Raw genomic sequence first — 20,041 nt, 5'->3', positions numbered from 1 at the left:
GTTGGATCACAATAAAATCGTAAATAAGTGGAGGGAAATGGAGTGCGAAGTAAATAGTAGTAATCATAACTTTTTAGATGAACTAAAAAAACAGAAAGGCTAAACAACTATGTTGTTTCTTTCCCTCTCAGCACTCGATTTCCAGCGACCGCACTCAACTTGCGCCCGTGACTAGGGTTCTAGTGAGGAACTCGGCGGCGTCAGAGATGACGAGCTCACCGACATCGGGTAAGTTCAGCGCAAGCTTTCTCCGGCCTCTCCCCCTCTTCTTCTCCAAGTCTAGCGGGCATATAAGGGGGTTCGGAGGGAGGTAGGCCGGTCAGACGGTGGGGACGACGGCCATGCGTTTAGGGGCTCTGGCGGCGGTGGAGTCAATCGGGCCAGGTAGGCGCGGATGCGCCATGGCTAGAGCTCACCGCGGAAGCTGAAGATCGACGAGAGGAAGAAGGAGGCCGCCGCGGCTGCGCTAAGCTTTTGTCGAAGCTCCGTGGCCACGCTCCGACGAAATTCTAGCGCGGACGCGGCGGGGCGGTTTGCGGCGTCGAGGACGAGGAGGGAGAAGAATAGGAAAGGGGAAAAAAATGGTGGGACAATCGGTTACTACCTAGATGGTTAAAAAAACATAAATTCTGCTCGTCAGAGCTGGTGCTGCAGAATTTTCTCTTTTTGTTAGGTGGTGTCATGACTGTAAAAGCATCTGTGATCACCCTGTATAGCTGGTATTAAAGCCGGCTGAAGCTGTTTTGTTATGAAAAAAAAATACTGTAGATTCTAGTTGATAAGTCGGTTGATAAGTTGAAGCGCACATGCCTTTGGAATGGAAAAACAACTTGCGATGTCGCTGGTGCGACGAAGGAAATCCCTAACTAAGGGTCTGTTTGTTCCAAATAAGTCACCTACTTATAAGTTAAAAAGTGAAATAAGTGACTTATTTTACCAAACACTACCAACTTATAAGTCACCCCTGCTTATAAGTTTTAAGTTGGTTCACCCCTGCTTAAAACTTATAAGTCACCATTTTCCGCGTGGGGCCTACATCTTTAATGAGCTTATAAGTCATCTACAACCAAACAGGCATAACTTATAAGTCACTGGTTTTCAGTGTCCTGACTTAATAAATCACCTGACTTATAGAAACCAAACAGGCCTTAATTAATTGAACGCATAGTGAGTGATTGGTTTAAATACTTAATTTATTTCCTTCGAGACCTCACCAAAGCCTACCCAGGTCCCTCCATGCTCTGGAAAGTTTTAGGCTCATTCCGTGCTGGTCGCCGACTCACTGTCGCCATCCTCAGCTTAAAGAAACGAGAAAATTAACCAGGAAAGGACAGGAGCTCGATTGCTAATGACAGCCGTCCTCCTAATGACAACCGCTAACATGTACGAGTGGGTCACAGGGGCTCACAACTAACACAACAAACAAGTACACCACTGCCAATTTGTGTGACCAGCTTTTGTCAGAAAAATAAAAGTTGCATAACCATTCTCTCTCTTTTTAAAAGAAAACTTGCCTAACCTTTCGAGTTTCAAGTGTTCAATTCAAGTCCGTTTCCTATCCAGTTTGGATATAGGCGAGCCATGGCCTAGAGAGTCCTGCTCAGACAGATACATTCAGCTCTAAGCGCTTGAATTTTAACGATCGGGAGCACTGAATGATGCAAGATTCTTACAGTATAGTTCTTTTTTTCAAAAGGCTTACTCAGTGGTGAGATATATAGTCAAAGTCAAATTATAACTGGAAAGCATTTCATTTGATGACCTCTCCACTCCCGGAAACAAAAAGCCAACGCTAGCCAGCGAAACGGGAGTGCCCTGGCTCTCCAGGTCCCGCTTAAACGCCGTTAATGCCCCGCCGTGACGATCTTTCCATCCGAACCGCGGGCCCCAGCACTCCCCGGCCCCACACCACCTCCGACCTCCCGACGCGCGGGCCCCATCGACTTCCCGAACCCCACCAGCCAGTGACGCAGCCACGACGGACCCGCGCGTGCCGCTCAAAGTGGCCCCCGGGCGATCTGCGGATTCGGGGGAGCGCAGGGAGCGCGCGGCTTTAGATCTCGTCGGATCTCGGCAGGGGCGCTGGCCCCGCCCCCACTCCCTGCCCACCTCCACTTGCTCCACGTCACGGCGAGCGCCTCTCCTCCGCGGGCTCCTCGCCATCACACCCAGCGCATCGCCTCGCCTCGCTTGTCCCCGCCATTTGGCCCGGAACACCTCGCGGCCTCATCTCCTCCTCGTCATCGTAAACACCCACGCGTAGGTGCGCACCGCGCCCCCTGCTTCGGCTACAGGGAGCTAGCTCGTAAATTCAACTCTTCTCATTTTAAAAATTAATTTAGCTGGGTTTTTTTTTGGGTTGTTTCTGCGGCAGAGTTCGTCAGGGTCGACTCCAGTGGATCTCGAGAAGTCCGATTCCCCAGGCGCTGCTGTTACCTTGGGTGGAGGCAAGTTGGAACTGCGCTGTTTGCTTCACAGACTTTTCCGTCTAAAGTTTTGCTCTGATGAGGTTTATCTTTTTGTTTGTTCTATATTTAGCTCGGACCGCGGGTTAGAGGGATTTTGAAGGGAGACGGTCGTTTCTGACTTCCTTTCTCTACTCATACCAAATCCTTTGTTTCGTACTGCCTCAAATCTCTATTGGCGGTTGTACGGGGAATTTCGTATATAATCCTTAATATATGAGCTGTTTAATGTTTCACAGGAGTCGGAAGCAACTGATTTTGGGCGTCGCGGAGCACATGGCTTAAGAATAATTTCTTCCAGCCCGTCTACATGTAATCCTGTCTGATCCTGACCAATACGGCAGAATCGAGTGCTTATTCTGAGCATCTGTTATGCTCATGACAGATTGGTGTTTGGTTCCCGTATGTTTTCCCTGCAGATTCGTAGTTGGATTCAGCATACGCATTTTTGATGCTGACATAGGATGTGCTCCACCATCTGTGAACTCTCTCTAGTTGCACAAACCAACCACTGCGGTGCTCTCTCTCTCTTCGAATCAGGCTAATGGGTAGCGCTTGCCAAGCTGGCACGGACGGGCCTTCCCGCAAGGATGTGTTGGGGATAGGGAATGTCGCCTTAGAGAATGGCCACCATGAGGCTGAAGCTGATGCAGATGAATGGAGGGAAAAGGAAGAGGACTTGGCCAATGGGCACAGTGCGCCACCGGGCATGCAGCAGGTGGATGAGCAGAAGGAGCAACAAGGACAAAGCATTCACTGGGAGAGGTTCCTACCTGTGAAGACACTGAGAGTCTTGCTGGTGGAGAATGATGACTCTACTCGTCAGGTGGTCAGTGCCCTGCTCCGTAAGTGCTGCTATGAAGGTATGAGCTGCAACTGGTAAAGCAATTTGATTTGATTTTTTTTTCTCGCAACACGCAGGAGAGCTGCTATCATTATATATTAATAAGAAACTAATTTTGATTTGATTAAATTGGGCATATACTTGGTTCCATAACTTCTAGATAGTAAATAAGTTCAGGTCGTAAAAGATAACAAATAAGTTCATATTTATTTCCAGCCTGGATTTATGTTGCACTCGAACTTGCTGTGTCGCAATCTGTCACAAAATGCGTAGGATGTAGATTTCCATTGCTTGTTATTGAAAGCATCTTTTCTTATGCAATTGCTAGTTGTAGTGTATGTATACATCTAATCTAGCCAAGTAGTCAAGCTAGAATTTTTCCCCTCAACTAATGAGAGACTTTGTTTTGGTTGTCCCTTTGTTTAGGGACTAATACGAGACTTCTCTTAACCATTGCAGTGAAGAGGCTGTCTGTAATCACATGGATTGTTAACTTGTGTATATTGCAATTGCTGCTGCAAAAAAGGATTATGATTTTGTAGGGCACTTTTAAAATCAACCACAGCTCAAACATCAACTTGACACCAAGCTATATATAGAATGATGTTGATCTGATGTAATTTCTATAGCAAACAATTATGTGGAATATAGTGTTCCTTTAGTGAAAGAAGGTTCTCAATGGTGAATGTAACTGTCTTGGTGTATCGATCGATTGGTGCGGTAGACATGGTTAATCTTGATTATACGGCTGTGCATGCATGAGAATGCTTTATAGGTTCAACAGGGACTAATTTGATTCATCTGACTCTCATCACATGTTCGGGTGAAAATGGTTCCCCCCCCCCCCTGCTAGAATTTTCAAAATAGTCCCCTCTCCCACTGTGGCAGGCCTGAGAGATGTCATCTCTCACCTAGTACAGCTCCATAGCATCTTAGATATACACTGATCCCATATTACGGCAGACCACCTGTCTCAGCTGCAGTGAGTACTCTGCTGGGCAATCTGCTGTGAATTGGGAGCTTGGTGGGTGGGGTGTTGCAGTATGTTTGCACTGCAGGTAGTCTCAGCATTGCTACCCTGTGCCACACAAATAATGTGGCCAGGAGTACTGCACTATAGGATTGACACGTCATCTCCTGGGCCTACTGTGGTGGGCCAATGGAATTTCTTTTGCAATTGCAAGGGCTGGCTATTTTCATTTTAACAAATAACCAGGGCCTAGGGATCAAGAGTGTCACATCATGAGCAAACAGTGAATGCTCTTGCAACATATGGAAGCTGGAAGGCAGCAGTAGTCAATTGAGGGTCTAAATCAATTTGACTCTTTTATATGTCCTATGATTAGTTGTTGGATAAATTACTTAATGCCTTATTGTATTTTTGTACTAGTGAGCATGTACCAAAGAAAAATAGCATCTCTTATATACTCCGCCTATGTTATCTCAACATAGCAGGTCCGAGGGTTGTGATAGGCGTGGCGAGCCAACGTTAAATCTAGCCATTCTAATGGAGATGAAACCCGAAATTCTGGCGTCCTATGTGACAAAAGGGTACCACATAAGCTAAAAGGCAAGTTTTATAGGACGGCGATTAGACCTGCTATGTTGTATGGTGCAGCCTACAAAAAGACGACATGTTCAACAAATAAGTGTCACAAAAATGCGTATGTTGCGTTGGATTTGCGGTCATACAAGAAGGGATCGAGTTTGGAACGATGATATACGTGATAGATTAGGGGTAGCACCAATTGAAGAAAAGCTTGTCCAACACCGGTTGAGATGGTTTGTACATGTTCAACGGAGATCTCCAGAGGCACCGGTGCGTAGTGGAATCCTAAGCCAGGATAGTAACGTGAAGAGAGGCAGAGGAAGACCGAAGTTGACTTGGGTAGAGGCAATAAAAGGAGACTTGAAAGGATAGAATATACCCAAAGACTTAGCCTTAGATATGAGTGCTTGGAAAACAGCTATTCACGTGCCTGAACCTTGATTGCTTCTGCTGGGTTTCAACTCTAGCCTACCCCAACTTGTTTGGGACTTAAAGGTTTTGTTGTTGTTGTTGCTGTTGTTAGGTGTTATATACTGGTTTCAGCCAACAATACCCCTTCTCCAATAACTTTAAGTTAATTTATTGGCGGTATAAGTACTGACAACTAAGCTCTTACCTATCAAATATGTTGGATCATTATTAACTATAAACTGTAGGTTAACATATTCCTAGCGAACATATTAATTATTGTTTACTAATTGTACTGGCATCATGTTACTGTATAATCCATTTTGCACATGCAATAAGTAACAATTATTTCTACTTGCACTGCATTTTGCTTCTTAGAAAATTCTAGCATACAAGAGTTGTGAATTTAAGCTTGTACATTTCCCTTTTCTATCGTATGAGCATCAAAAGTTATTCTATTTGACAATGTAGATGCAAGCTATTTTTCTATTTGACAACAGAAAATGATACTTTTTCTTGCGGATCATTTTGTTAGTTTATTTATTCTTCGACAAATAGGTAGTAAGGTACACAACTAGAACTGCCTCTATTGAAATCATTTCGCCCTTGACTGTAAAAGCAAAGCATGAAAACTCTGATATATCAAAGCATGACTTTGTTTGATACATATAAGACAAGTGACATGCATGTAATCAACTATTAAATTAATAGCATCCATGCAGCTGCTTTCTGCTAGGTTGCATTAAGACTTTAATATTTTAAGTTTCTTATAGAACTTTGTTTTTTTCTTGATAATGATTGAAAGCAATGCATCTAAAGAGATTTGACTTAGATTGAACTTGAACTATGTACCCTCCCACTGTCACCAAGTTAGAAATACACCTCTCCTCACCTAGTTTGTTACACTGGTAACTACCAGTTCCTGTGGTACTTCAGATTTTGGATAAACATTGCATACTTTTTTCATGAAGTTTCATGGATATTTAAAATGTAGACTTTATCCTTGATGTATTTGGTAATATGGCCAATGCTTTTTTTTTATGTTATGTCCCTGTTTGAATTATGTTTGATTGTTAATTATTAGCAGTGGAAATTTTATCTGTCATCAACATCTAAAAAAGGGTAATTTTAGGTGTTTCAGTGTTTTGACAGCAATTTTATCTCCTTCCATTTTAGTTATTCCTGCTGAAAATGGTTCACATGCATGGCGATATCTTGAAGATCTGCAGAACAACATTGACCTTGTATTGACTGAGGTTTTCATGCCTTGTCTATCTGGCATCGGTCTGCTTAGCAAAATCACAAGTCACAAAATTTGCAAGGACATTCCTGTTATTAGTAAGTAGTTTTCCTCAACTCCCCTAATGCACATGAAATGTTATCCCGTTAATTGTTGGGTTTAAATACTTTTAGCCGCTACACTGATGTGTTTTGCATGCAGTGATGTCTTCAAATGACTCTATGAGTATGGTGTTTAAGTGTTTGTCGAAGGGAGCGGTTGACTTCTTGGTAAAGCCACTACGTAAGAATGAGCTTAAGAACCTTTGGCAGCACATTTGGAGGCGATGCCACAGTGTAAGCTGTTTGTTTTTGGTCTAGCTTTTTCTGGATATTTTTTCCACGAAACATGAGGCATGATTTCTTTGACTCCTCACTCTGTGTTTCCTTTGCGATTATCTGAGTTGAATTTGCCTCTTTGGTACTCAGTCCAGTGGCAGTGGAAGTGAAAGTGGCATCCAGACACAGAAGTGTGCCAAACCAAATACTGGTGACGAGTATGAGAACGACAGTGACAGCAATCATGATGATGAAGAAAATGATGACGACGACGATGACGACTTTAGTGTTGGACTCAATGCCAGGGATGGAAGTGATAATGGCAGTGGTACTCAAGTATGTGTTCATTCATTGTTCCTAATAGTTAATTTTTTAATCTAACATAATTATGTAGTTGAATTTGAATGTATAGATAACCATATATATATAATATGTAATAAAGGTTAGTGGTAGAATACTACTTCGAACAAAATTCATATCACCTCAATTTAGGTCATAAAGGTTAGTTATTCTGTGATATATCTGGATATAAGATATTAAATAACCAATTTACATATAGTAATACCACGGTTGATGTAGGAAAATAAAGTTATTTATTGCTTTCATTCAAAACGATTCACTTGGTGGCGATCTTTCTTTCTCAGAAAAGTGATATATTGTCTGATAACTCTTTCTATATGTAGTGTTTTTATTTTATGTCAATGTATTATCGAGTGTGCCGTAAAAAAAAATGTATTATCGAGTGCACAATCTGTTTTAAAATGCAGAGCTCATGGACAAAGCGTGCTGTGGAGATTGACAGTCCACAACCTATGTCTCCTGATCAACTAGCAGATCCACCTGATAGTACATGTGCACAAGTAATTCACCCCAAATCAGAGATATGTAGTAACAAGTGGCTACCGACAGCAAACAAAAGGAATGGCAAGAAACATAAGGAGAATAAAGGTATCATATGCTCCACAGCATTCACTGTATAGAAGTGAAGCATTTCACAGTTCATACTTCCACTATTGTCTCATTCAACCAAATTCCATGTTTTTACAGATGAATCTATGGGAAGATACTTAGAAATAGGTGCTCCTAGGAACTCAAGTGCAGAATATCAATCATCTCTCAATGACGTATCTGTTCATCCAACAGAAAAACGACATGAGACTCACATGCCCCAATGCAAATCCAAAAAGAAAATGATGGCAGAAGATGATTGTACAGACATACCTAGTGAAACAAATATTGAAACTGCTGATTTGATTAGCTCAATAGCCAGAAACACAGAAGGCCAACAAGCAGTACGGGCCGTTGATGCACCTGATGGCCCTTCCAAGATGCCCGATGGAAATGATAAGAATCATGATTCTTATATCGAGGTGACACCCCATGAGTTGGGTTTGAAGAGATTGAGAACAGATGGAGCTACAGCCGAAATCCATGATGAGCGAAATATTCTGAAAAGATCAGATCAGTCAGCATTCACCAGGTGCAAAACATAATATCAGTGTCATTACTAGGTCATTAACATAACAGTAAGTTGCATGCTAACTCGTTATGATTTTTGCAAGGTACCATACATCTGTGGCTTCCAATCAAGGTGGAGCAAGATGTGGGGATAGCTCTTCACCACAAGATAACAGTTCTGAGGCTGTGAAAACGGACTCTACATGCAAGATGAAGTCAAATTCAGATGCTGCTCCAATAAAGCAGGGCTCCAATGGCAGTAGCAACAACGATGTGGGCTCCAGTACAAAGAATATTGTTGCAAAGCCTTCAGCTAACAGGGAGAGAGTAACGTCACCATCAGCCATCAAATCTACCCAGCATGCTGCAGCATTTCATACTACACAGAATCAAACAGCACCAGCTAATCTGGTTGGGAAAGACAAAGCTGATGAAGGAATTTCCAATGCAGTGAAAATGGGCTACCCAACAGAGGTTCCACAAAGCTGCGTCCAGCATCATCATCACGTGCATTATTACCTCCATGTTATGACACAGAAACAGCCATCAATCGACCGTGGATCATCAGATGTTCAGTGTGGTTCGTCAAATGTGTTTGATCCTCCTGTTGAAGGACATGCTGCAAACTACAGTGTGAATGGGGGTGTCTCAGTTGGTCATAATGGGTGCAATGGAAAGAATGGAACGAGCGCTGTCCCCAATATTGCAAGACCAAACATAGAGAGTGTTAATGGTACCATGAGCCAAAATATCGCTGGAGGTGGCATTGTAAGTGGGAGTGGGAGTGGCAATGATGTGTATCAGAATCGGTTCCCCCAACGAGAAGCTGCATTGAACAAATTCAGACTGAAGCGGAAAGATCGGAACTTCGGTAAAAAGGTAGCCTGTTTTCAGTTACATGCCTGTTGTAGTAGCTATGACTTGAAATCAGTAATAGGTATTTGAGTGTTGAAGGGCCTTCCACTGAGTATGTCAAGAAAGAGTAGGGATCCAAATGGTTTGCACAATTATTATCAGAAAATATAGAAGTGATTATTGATAATAATCTCTGCCTTTGGAGGATATAAAAATGCTTATGCTACTTCCAGCTATGCCTTTTGTCTTTTTTAGAAAAACTTCCAGTTATGTCTTAATATTGACAGTACCAGCATAGGAATACTGAAATAAGTCTCTGAAAGTAAGACATTAGTTGCGCTAAATTTTTCAAGATTTGGTATTGGTTTCAAACTATCTTTCTTTTCAAAATTTTGTATTCTGACTGCAGTTTTTACAAGATTTTATGGTGATGCCGCTTCATTTTTCTGACTGCTGGCCTGAATACTGTGCATTGGACCAATATCTTCTGATGGCCTTGTCTGCCTATTTTCAGGTTCGCTACCAAAGCAGGAAGAGGCTTGCTGAGCAGCGGCCACGGGTCCGTGGACAGTTTGTGCGACAATCTGGTCAAGAAGATCTAGCAGCGGAAGGTTCAGAAAGATGACACAGACCTTCTAATACAACATGGCACCTTCGTCGACAGATCTGAGAATTAGGCGGTTCTTCCCATTGCGCATCTTCATCGGCAGATCTGAGAATTAAGTGGTTCTTCCCATTGCTGATAGTAACCCATTGATTCCCAACGTTAGAGTACTCAATAAATAAGACTCTAGTTGTCAATTTCTGTGGTCGAGTCAAGATTATCACCCTAGTGCTATGGAGTCAAACATGTAATATTTATATATGTTCGAGCCTTGGCGGTTTGCAATCTTCATTTTCCTTGCAGAGATATTCTTGGCCAAGTGTCTTAAGGAGGAGCAAACCAGCAGCGTCATTGCTATTATATTACTATATACATGCTAATATCAGGATTGAGCTGGAATTCTGTAGTAGTTCATCCATTCATTCGAAGATCGTGTTCCAAATCAACACAAGTAGGGGTTTGCCTCTCCTGTTTCCTTGAAAACGAAAAATGGCTGTAGCGTGAGATGCAAAATAGGTCTCTTGTGCTAGATCAAGTTCAATGAACTTGGCTGTGACGAACGCTTTGCAAGCTATGATGACTTGAACGCAAGCAAATTTGTGAAATAAAGGATGAGACGGAACTTTACTGAAATGCTGTGTTTAGCAGACGGTACACGAAGCATAGCAGCACCCGTTATCACAATCAAAGTCGTTTCTACTGTAATACTCCCTAATGTCTAGTCCCTGGATAGAAGAAGTCAGCACCGTTTTCCTTCCCTTTGAAATGGAAGTTCCAAACTTTCTGTGCTTTTGCCCTTTGCTCGCTGAATGTACCCTTGTTCACCACCGACAGCTGCAGAAACATCAAACATTTCAACCGCTTCAGAAAAGATTTATCAAGGGGTAAAATGAAAGTTGCAAAACATCAAAATAAGATCAAATAATGTGAGTTCATCGAACTACCAGGTCAGCGAATCCAACTAAGCCATCATGGTACAGCTCAAACTTTAAACAAATATGGAGGATCAGGAGCCTAACCTGTCCATGAACATCAGCAGCCAAACCAGTGCTCAAAGGTGCTGCTTTAATCACAAGATCAGCAATGTAGCGCAGATGTAAAAGGAGGCCCATGTTCTCCTCGTCTGCATATATATCCTCATGGATGAGGACCACTAGCGTGCAATTCTGTCAGGACATGATAAAGTGTAAAAGACATGACCATGACTTAACAATCAGCAGCAGTACTGTAATGTTTGATTGATCAATATTTTACCATCTCAGACGTGAGCGTGAAACAATAGTGCAAGAAATCCAGCACATCGTTTACAGAACCAAGGGCCACAACTTCCAATAGGGAAGCGTCATCTATAACGACGGTGAACTGGCCTGCATTTTCTCCAGCCCTGTTTGCCTCAACCAGTCTTTGAATTTCATTGTACAATCGAACAAAGCTATCAGCAATGGTGCCTTCCCTTGCTCCACCTGCAGTAAAGAAACATAATGAATGGCGCCTCCCTATTTAGGAATCATCCAACATTATATGGAAACACACACGGTAATAAAATGATGCCTTGCCTGGGAATCCTAGCAATTCAAAGAAATGAAGCCTCTCGTTCCTCCTATGCAGGGAAAGGTTACAACCCTGGCAAATTTCCAAAGACCAAAAGAAATATGTAATGCAACTGTGTAGATTTTAACTAGAGAAATCCAGCATGCAGTTTCCGATAGAATGAACAAATTAGAATAATCTCTTGGAAGCAGTCCCAAACCCCATTGTGCCGAACTGCCGACACCTCTAAAACTTGTGCATTTTATCAGAGTTTTACAAAAGCAAGCACCTCAGCTCACTGTAGTATATATTGCGTGACTCAGCCAGCACATGAGCTATTACCGCTAGCAAATGAACAGAACTAGCAACTGAAAATTATACCACCTCGCACTGGTTTTGAACACCACCGTGCACAATAGGAGAAATTTAGGCTATTTAGCATGCACTGCTAATATCAAGGGCAACTTGACAACAATTCCAAAAGCCATAGGAAGAATGAGGATCATTTATAAATCTAATCAAATAATATCGCATCACACACCAAGAATCTAACAGTTCAAAATGTTGGTGTAAGATGCCTCATTACACACGTGACCAATAACGCATATGAATAAGAGCCTAGAAATCCCATTCTTTTAAAGCCAGATCAACTATGGTCCTACCAATTTGGGTCTACTCTAATCCCTAGTTGACCATACTCGTTATGACATGGACAAAGATGCACTGAGCAGTTAAGCAGACACACAATATGCACACTATTGTAGCAGTGGAAACGTGTTCGACGAAATGCCGGTAAGGTGAAGAGGGGGCGAGCCGTACCATCTTGCGCAGGACACGGTCGTAATAGGAGAAGGGCTGCGCGAGGGCGAGGAAGGCAGCCGCGCCGCCGCTGGCGAGCGCACGCTTGAGGAGGAGGTGGAGGACGAAGGCCCCGGGTGCCTCCACGCAATCCTCTACCACCACCACCCGCGCCGCAGATCCCATCGCCTCGCTCAGGAGGTCTCCCCCTCCGTACTCCTCCATGGTCCCCTAAGCAAAAACCTTTCACCGGAAAAGCAAAGACTGCCGCGGCGGCGGCGGCGGCGGCAAAGGGGTTCGACAAAACCAGAGGAGCAGGCAAGCGCCCACGAGGCCAAGACCACGAGCCGGGCAGGGGCAAGTGGGGCGGGGTGGGCTTTGCGGCTAACCCGCTGGATCGACCCGCACGACTAGCCCATGTAGCCCGTCCAGCGAGCCCACGTAATCAGAGTGGTCCATGCCGACCATGCGGGCCTGCCCATGGAAACATGTGGCGCTGGAAGCTTGGATCACTCGGTGTTGTGACAGTGACGAGGCGACTCTCCACAGTCTCCGCATTCCCCGCCATCGATCACCCCCACATTATCCTCCATGCAACACTTCTAGCCCTAGTGCTCTCTAGCCTAGCTGGTCCTAGTCCGGCCTTAAGCTAATAATCTCCCTCCATTGTGTTTTTGTCTTTCTTCTATAAATAAATTTGTCACAGATTATTCCCTATTTGAAAAAAGAATCTTTATTATAGAAAAAACTCGACCACCTAAAGGCATGGTCTCTCCACGCTTTGCTGTAAGGGACTCCATATAGATAATCAAAACTAGAGGATATAGAAGTACAACTAAAGCAGTGTTACTACTAAACCAGAGGCTACTTCACAAAAAGTTCATAGAGGAGACACCACTGGTGGAACAAGCAGATGTCAGGGCAAGTTCAAGCTTGGATCCAAAGTCATCAAGGGACAAGGGGTTGAGGACCATGTGGAGCGTTGCCTAGGCTGTCAACACTTCATCTTGGGATGGCTCCAGTAGCATCTCTGGCACGGGGTAATCGAGCAAAAATGTGGCTAGAGATGACAATGGAAGTTGGTGGTGAGCTCATGTAGCAAGCATGCGGCTGTGGCAAACCACTTTCGCGCTCTGGTGGACTATGTTGCATAGACGTGGTATAAGCTGCCGTGACCTACTTCACCTATATCCCTTTCTCCTTTCTCTTTATTCCTCGTATCTCCCTCTCCTCAGAAAAAGAAAGAAACAAACAAAGACGTGGATTACACAACTCAATCTAAAAGACGTATACTCTAAGATAGACGTCGCACTATGCGAAAATATTATACATGTGTATATTACTGCATTGTAGACAAATAATTGTATGCACTACAATATTTGATTCAAATAGTTAGTCCTAGCACTTTATATCTTGTATACTTCATAATTTTTTTATATAAAATTGCGTACTATATATAAGTATGGAAGATGTTTTGTGTCTATCAAATCAACATATGAAGGTTGATGCATTGTCTCCTCCCTCCGGCATGACAATCTCTCTCCATAAGTTCCATGTTAGCCCCTGCCTCATGCCATTATGCCACTGTCCTCAGCCACCACATTTAGCCTCGTGGGCCCCATGTGCCCAAACCTAATATCGCTAGGCGCCTCCCTCACCCCTCACCCCTCACCCTACACACCACAAAACAAAATCGTGTCCATCTCCATTGCTAGGTCGGTCTACCTACCTATAAACCTTCTAAGCCTATAGACCACTTCAAAGACTTGATAACCCTCGCCTCTAACAAGAATAAGCTCGACATCTAGGTTCAAGCTTTGTTGTCTTAAATCTTGAGAAGGTTCCGAATAACTAAAGAACATGACATGTACAAGTTACGAATGAAACGGTAAACAACCAAAGAGATAGATAGGTTACTAGAATAAACTAATAATAACATATATCCACTATAGACACTTTTAGTGCATGTTTTGAAACGAATTTACCTAATTAACTTATGTCGGTTATTCACGAGCATGGAATAACACTCACAACATCTATATAAACTCAACACTCACATAACATTACATAACCATGTGGTATATTAAAACACTTTGTGTATATTATATACGACAAATTTCTTAATATTCTGATCTATCGTAGCACTTTAAACTAAATGAATGGTTGTGATAAGTTCTGCAAGCATATATATGCATGAATAGAGAATCCACATCTCCTAGGGCCTAGAAAATACAGAAAGATCCCTCTCCAAACAAACCCTAATATCTCTAGCGCCTCCTTCCCCCTCACCCCACACACCACCAAACAAAATCATGTCTATTACTTCTACCTATAGACCTTCTATAGGCCACACCAGAGATTTAACAACCCTAGCCTATAACAAGAATGAGCATGGTGTCTAGGGTTCAAGCTTTGTCGTAAAAAAAAGATAATCAATCAAAGAGATATAGATAGGTTACTAGAAATAAACTACTAATAACAAATATCCACTATTGGCACTTTCAACGCACGGTCTGAAATGAATTTACCTAATTAACGTATGTTGGGTTTCACGAGCATGGAGTACCGCTCATGACAGCTACATTAAAATAACACTCACATAACATATTGCGGTATATATATTTTGTGTATGTTATATATGACAAATTGCTTAATACTCCGCTTTATCATAGAGCTCTAAACTAAATGGATCACTGTAATAAATTCTATATGCACATATATGTGTGTATAGAAAATCCACGTCTCGAGGCCACGCAGACAGCCTCTGTCTAGTTTCTAGACAAACCGTACTTGCTTGTTCAAAAGTGTGGTGTCTGGTTTTTTCGCTCCGCCATTCATTTTATTTCTTGGTTGTGATAAATCATATATGCACATGTATAGAAAATCCATGTCATGGGACCGGCAGCACAGGCGGGCCCTTTTTCTAGTCTCTAGATAAACCCTAGTTTTGGTTGTTCGAAAAATGCTGTATCTGGTCGCCAGCCGTTTTATTTCTTCCCCAGCCTCAACGCTCGCGCTGGACCAACTCAGGAGGCGGCGGCCATGGGTTCCTGCTTCTCGTTGGAGGGAGGAGGCATTGAGAGGATAGCGCCCGCGCAGAGGTCGCAGATCCCGGACCCGGAGGATGAGCAGGTCGAGCCGACCGCCGTTCCGAGCGAGCCTGTCATCCCAGTCGTCCCAGGTTCTCGCTCTCCTGCTCCCGGAAATGCGGCTCCAGTTCTTGCGTTTCTTCGGTTCGGCGGCTTGCTAGTTCGGTGATCCCTTAGCACGGACCACACAGAGCGCGGTTTCTTGGTTTTGGGGCCGTCCATCGAATTTTTCACGAAGTTTGTGGGGGGCGTTTGCTAGGGTTTTAGCTCCTGCGTGATCGTCGTCGCGCGCCGTGGTTACTGTGTTGATTCTTCGTTTTCATTTTTCCTTCCCTTCATTTTGGTTTGTTCCGCCTTAGCACGGCCCCGATGATCGAGCGTACGTTTGAGGATGAGGTGAAGGAGTACGAGCGTACGCTTAAAGATCGAGCGTACCACCAACACCCGCGCGCGGCCCCGCGCGCCCGGCGTCCCGGAGCCCATCGCCACGCAGAAGAGTGCCTGTACGATCGATGTGCGCTATAGTTACTGGCTACTTCGATTGCCATTCCTTCATTTTTGTTTCATTCTTCGTTTCGTGCAGTCGGTCAAATTCGGTCGAATGGTTTTGGTGCTTAACTATTTGTTTGTTATGCTGCTAAATGGTGCTGCATGCCTAGTGTCTACTGAGATTTGTATCAAGAGCAAGGTGCTGTGCTGTTCCACGTGATGGCCTTTTGAGTCGTTTGCATTGTTTGGGGTCGTGATACTCTACTTCATTTCTTGCGGTCTCGAACAATAGATTTCGTGAAGAAACGCTGGTTCTGGTCCTTGTTGAAACCGAACACGATGCTGCAGCTGCGGTGCTGCCACAAGCAGATAGCGGGTTCCTGGCTTATAGATGATAATAAGTACGTTCCTCCTTTTTTTATTTGCGTTGTGTTCTTGATAGTTGACATGGTGAGGTTAACCTCACAAATTCTGCATATCTTTTTCATAAAATGGTGCCATCAGTTTATTTGGATAAATTACAATTCCTACTGTTTTGTCATGTTTTCTCTTTGTTTTAGGCTTTTAGCAAGGAACCATTTATATCTCGTTGTGTTCTTGGAATAATTTGCTTTTACCTTCTCATGTTTGCTAACTAGCAAGGAGTCCTGCGATAATAGTGTGGGTAGCTAATTTTTTATTTTTATTATATAACATTTGGATTTTCTTAAAGTATTTTTTTTGTTTCATTGTCATATCTTTATTGGTCCAATTGCATTTATCAGCACAAATAACAACCATATATCTATCACCAGTAAATTCCTTGTTGTTCCTTTGCTTTTTAGTACCACCACAAAATCTAGTTATAACGTTGCTTCACTGCTGACTCTTTCGATGACTATTCTATATGTATTGGAGTCTTTGTTTATCTATTTATTTATTGTATTTTTTATGGATTTGTTCTTATCTTAATATAAAAAAACTTCTACTCTTGTTAGTTGGTCGAGCTTTTCTCCCATTTAATAATTTGGATAAAAGTTCTAGTTACATCCAATTGAACACTTATATACGTTCAGGTATTGCCTTTCTTTTTAAAAATGGTAATCAATACAAAAAATAATGTATCTTTTGTACCTTTGCATTTTACATGTCTAATTTCCCTTGGCTATTTAAAGAAACAAAATCTCTTAGCGTGGCCATGACTTATTTAGTTATTGTTCGTGTTGCATCAATAACCCAAACCGTGAAAACACAGTTTTATCCTCGACGGCATCATCAAATAGCAATGCACTAGAAAAACTTCAAATGAATTTCTCATCGTCTGATGTATCCTTTTTCCACTCAACTTCTAGTGTCGACCCGATGCTGCTGGAGATGTTGTTCAAAAGTTTGATTTTTTTTTTGAATTTAGTCATCAGTTTGCTGCCCATACGTTAATTTGTGCCCCCCCACTTAATATTAATTGCTCATTGTTCATTAATACAATTTTCTCTCTCAATTTGTGGCTGAGCTGATGTTGCCGGATTTTGTCCTTTGTTGTCGTACAATTGCCGTGTTGTTACTGGTCGGGTTGCAGTTTGTAGAAGTTTTGATTTCATCTACCTGTGTATTTACATCCAATAATTTTGGTAGCCCAATTAGACTTACATTTTTTTCTTACCAATTTTATCTAGTACATTTGACATGATTTCTTTTGTTTACTCTAGACCGCTAGGTCATCATAAATCCAACTGTACATGTTCTTTTTCTTTTTTCTGATTAAATATTTTTTAGGTCCTCTTAGCTTGTTTATTCTAGAACGTTAGATAATCATAAAATCAAAAGGTGCATATTCTTTTTTCCCTGATTAATTTTGTAATTTCTAGAACCTTTTGAAGAATGTGAGGGCTTTTTTCTGAACACTGATATAATTGATTAATATTAGCGTGGTCTCCCCTTATAGTTGGCAACATTTGCATTATTTGTGTGTCTGATGCTTCGTCAATTTTTGTTTTGTTTGTACAGAGATGGCAGAATCAGTGGTCATGGTGGAGACCCCTCAGAATGACTTCGTCACAGATCAACGTCCAGAGAGGCACGTTCGTCTCAGGAGTTTCACCTATGATGAGGTCTGTGCAGCGACACATGGCTTCGAAGTAGACCGTTTCCTGGGACAGGGTGGGTTCGGCCAAGTGTACAAGGGCTTTCTTGATAGCACCAATCAGGTTGGTTCACATGCCTCTGCTCAATGATGGTTGCAGATATGTTTGTGTGCTAAAATCATATAATTCTTTGTTGCTATTTCGTTGCTCAAAAAGACTAGATTGATCTTGATGAGTATAACTGAAGACTGAAATGGTGACTGGTGTGTGCAAGAAAAGATTGCTGTGTTTTTTTTTTTTTTTGTTTACAGCTGAATGTTGATCAATGTATTTGGTCAATCGATGATAGTTATTACTAGTGCGTTAGTCGAATGAACTGAAGTGATCTTAAGTATGATCAGAGTAGCACCTACAAGAAAGGATTTGTGTACTTTTTTTCTTTATGTATCTGAATGCTGATGAATGGTATCGTTAATTTATCATGAAAAAAGGATGGGTAAGATATATTTGTTGGCTTTCATTTCTTGTATGATATTCTAATTCTAGAAAGGTGCCTGGACAGGAGGTGGCTATAAAGAGGCTTGATCTTCAGGGACAACAAGGGCATAGGGAATTCATCACTGAAGTTCTGATCTTGAGCAATGTGCACCACCCAAATCTTGTAAAGCTCGTTGGATATTGCACTAGTCATGGTCAGAGGATTTTAGTTTATGAGTATATGCCTTTGGGTTCTCTGAACAGTCACATCCATGGTATGCTGCGAACCTAACATATATATATCGTTCTCTTTCGGTTATATATTAGAAGAATTTAGTGTAATCAGAGTTGGTCCTTGCTTTGTCCAGATCTCCCCCCTGGTCAGCAGCCTCTTGACTGGAGTACAAGAATTAAGATACTCCTTGGTGCTGCTAAAGGTCTTGAGCATTTGCATCACAATCTCACCCCTCCTGTCATCAATCGTGATGTGAAATGTGCAAACATTTTGCTCGGAGCGGGGTACCACCCGAAGCTGTCTGACTTCGGCTTGGCGAAGCTAGGTCCAACTGGTGACAATACCCATGTTTCAACCAGAGTTATGGGTACACCTGGTTATTGTGCGCCAGAGTACTTGATGACTGGTAAATTGACAGTAAAGACAGATATTTACAGCTTTGGTGTAGTTATGTTGGAGGTTCTAACCGGAAGAATGGCTAGAGACGAAAGACTCCCTGAATCAGAGCGAAACCTTGTCGCATGGGTAAGCTTTCTGTTTTTGTTTTTTTTAAAATAAAATTCTTTACTTGCTTCTCCTCAATGATAGTATAATTGCCAATATGCTCTTGAGGAAAGTATATCGTCCTATTTAATATCTCAGTCTCTTCATTTAAAAGGCTCATAAGCTGTGAGCTCATGCTCTTCCTCCTTCGATGCCCAAAAATGGTCTTTATTCATTTTGTTTCTTAACCATTTGATCATATCAAACTTGTTCTTTTCATTAAAAAAATATATCAAACCTGTTATGTGCTTCTTCTATCACCTTCATGTCATCGTTGTAGAGGCAAGAAACTTAAGTCTAGCTGAGTTGGTCGTGGGCATAGTTGTATGCCTTAACCAAGTTTTAGTCCTCGTAGGAGAATTTGGATGTGTATTTCTTCTAGATTAAAATAAAAAATAAAAACCAGGACGAGGATCAGGAGAGGGTCTTCTCTTCCACACCTGAATAAACTTGGGTCAAAGTTTTCTTTTCGCACCTTTTATTTTGCTTTTCTTTTCTTTCCCTTTCTTCTTCCTAAATATCGTGCATGGAAGCTGGAAGGGAATAAAACGAAGATTCGGGTGAAAATCTTGCCCCCCTCACTCCAAGTTTAGTTTCTGTCAGTTTATGTTGGATTTACACTTGACTTGCACAAGACGGTGATTATTTTGGTGTGATTTCTAGATAGAATTGGTATGACTACAAATTCAGACATCGGTGAGGAATATTTCACCTGATTAAATTCTTACCACACCTTTAATCTAGGATTCTAGGTGCTGAACTATTCTAAAACATCCGAATATTTTTATAACATGCCAAAAAAAATTCTGGTATAAGAGGGAAGTTTTTTCGTCCGGGTACGATATAACAAAACTACTACTTAAAACAAAGGTTCAGGTTTTACATGCCATTCAACAGATGTATGCATTATCCTTTTGCAATTACATGCCATGACCTTTCTTTTACTGTATGGTTTCAGGCTCTCAGCTTTCTCCGCAGACGGGAACTGGACATTCTAGTAGATCCGGCACTGCGGGGTCAGTGCTCCCAGCCTTGTTTGGAGCATGCCTTTTTTGTTGTTTCACGCTGTATCAGTGAATC

At 42.2% G+C, this 20,041-nt stretch overlaps 3 protein-coding genes across 4 annotated transcripts; 2 read left to right on the top strand and 1 right to left on the bottom strand.

Annotated features, from left to right (window-relative positions):
- Positions 1-2,076: 2,076 nt before the first annotated feature.
- LOC136530899 (two-component response regulator-like PRR73) lies at positions 2,077-10,048 on the top strand. Of its 2 annotated transcripts, none has more exons than XM_066523614.1 (12): positions 2,077-2,263; positions 2,375-2,447; positions 2,539-2,575; positions 2,705-2,777; positions 2,885-3,328; positions 6,443-6,604; positions 6,708-6,841; positions 6,974-7,159; positions 7,591-7,771; positions 7,871-8,303; positions 8,386-9,160; positions 9,651-10,048. In XM_066523614.1, the coding sequence occupies exons 5-12, from the start codon at positions 3,010-3,012 to the stop codon at positions 9,759-9,761; spliced, it is 2,301 nt and encodes a 766-aa protein (XP_066379711.1). In that variant the 5' UTR covers positions 2,077-2,263; positions 2,375-2,447; positions 2,539-2,575; positions 2,705-2,777; positions 2,885-3,009; the 3' UTR covers positions 9,762-10,048. The 2 variants fall into 2 exon arrangements, with proteins under 2 accessions (XP_066379711.1, XP_066379712.1); XM_066523615.1 differs by having other exon boundaries at positions 2,539-2,621.
- A 241-nt stretch (positions 10,049-10,289) lies between these two features.
- Positions 10,290-12,514, bottom strand: LOC136530900 (elongator complex protein 6-like). The gene is made up of 5 exons (XM_066523616.1): positions 12,090-12,514; positions 11,297-11,363; positions 10,995-11,203; positions 10,760-10,906; positions 10,290-10,574 (listed from the first exon to the last, which is right to left on the bottom strand). Exons 1-5 carry the CDS (start codon positions 12,291-12,293, stop codon positions 10,452-10,454), a joined length of 750 nt encoding a protein of 249 aa, XP_066379713.1. The 5' UTR covers positions 12,294-12,514; the 3' UTR covers positions 10,290-10,451.
- A 2,654-nt stretch (positions 12,515-15,168) lies between these two features.
- Positions 15,169-19,629, top strand: LOC136530902 (probable serine/threonine-protein kinase PBL7). The gene is made up of 5 exons (XM_066523618.1): positions 15,169-15,249; positions 17,630-17,829; positions 18,269-18,458; positions 18,552-18,943; positions 19,555-19,629. The coding sequence occupies exons 2-5, from the start codon at positions 17,632-17,634 to the stop codon at positions 19,615-19,617; spliced, it is 843 nt and encodes a 280-aa protein (XP_066379715.1). The 5' UTR covers positions 15,169-15,249; positions 17,630-17,631; the 3' UTR covers positions 19,618-19,629.
- Positions 19,630-20,041: the final 412 nt, after the last annotated feature.

This window comes from Miscanthus floridulus, unplaced genomic scaffold, assembly GCF_019320115.1.
Source record: "Miscanthus floridulus cultivar M001 unplaced genomic scaffold, ASM1932011v1 fs_22_2_3, whole genome shotgun sequence".
NCBI lineage: Eukaryota > Viridiplantae > Streptophyta > Magnoliopsida > Poales > Poaceae > Miscanthus > Miscanthus floridulus.
The sequence above is the reverse complement of the archived record's forward strand: the minus strand, read 5'-3'. Positions and strand labels throughout refer to the sequence as shown.

Coding starts and splice junctions, on each gene's coding strand:
- LOC136530900 (XM_066523616.1), bottom strand. CDS start 12,293: ATGGAGGAGTACGGAGGGGGAGACCTCCTGAGCGAGGCGATGGGATCT. Junction 11,364..12,089: donor ACCGTGTCCTGCGCAAGATG/GTACGGCTCGCC, acceptor GAAATTTGCCAG/GGTTGTAACCTTTCCCTGCA. Junction 10,907..10,994: donor TCACGCTCACGTCTGAGATG/GTAAAATATTGA, acceptor ATGTCCTGACAG/AATTGCACGCTAGTGGTCCT.
- LOC136530899 (XM_066523614.1), top strand. CDS start 3,010: ATGGGTAGCGCTTGCCAAGCTGGCACGGACGGGCCTTCCCGCAAGGAT. Junction 6,842..6,973: donor TTTGGAGGCGATGCCACAGT/GTAAGCTGTTTG, acceptor TTTGGTACTCAG/TCCAGTGGCAGTGGAAGTGA. Junction 9,161..9,650: donor ATCGGAACTTCGGTAAAAAG/GTAGCCTGTTTT, acceptor GCCTATTTTCAG/GTTCGCTACCAAAGCAGGAA.
- LOC136530902 (XM_066523618.1), top strand. CDS start 17,632: ATGGCAGAATCAGTGGTCATGGTGGAGACCCCTCAGAATGACTTCGTC. Junction 18,459..18,551: donor TCTGAACAGTCACATCCATG/GTATGCTGCGAA, acceptor TGCTTTGTCCAG/ATCTCCCCCCTGGTCAGCAG. Junction 18,944..19,554: donor AGCGAAACCTTGTCGCATGG/GTAAGCTTTCTG, acceptor CTCCAAGTTTAG/TTTCTGTCAGTTTATGTTGG.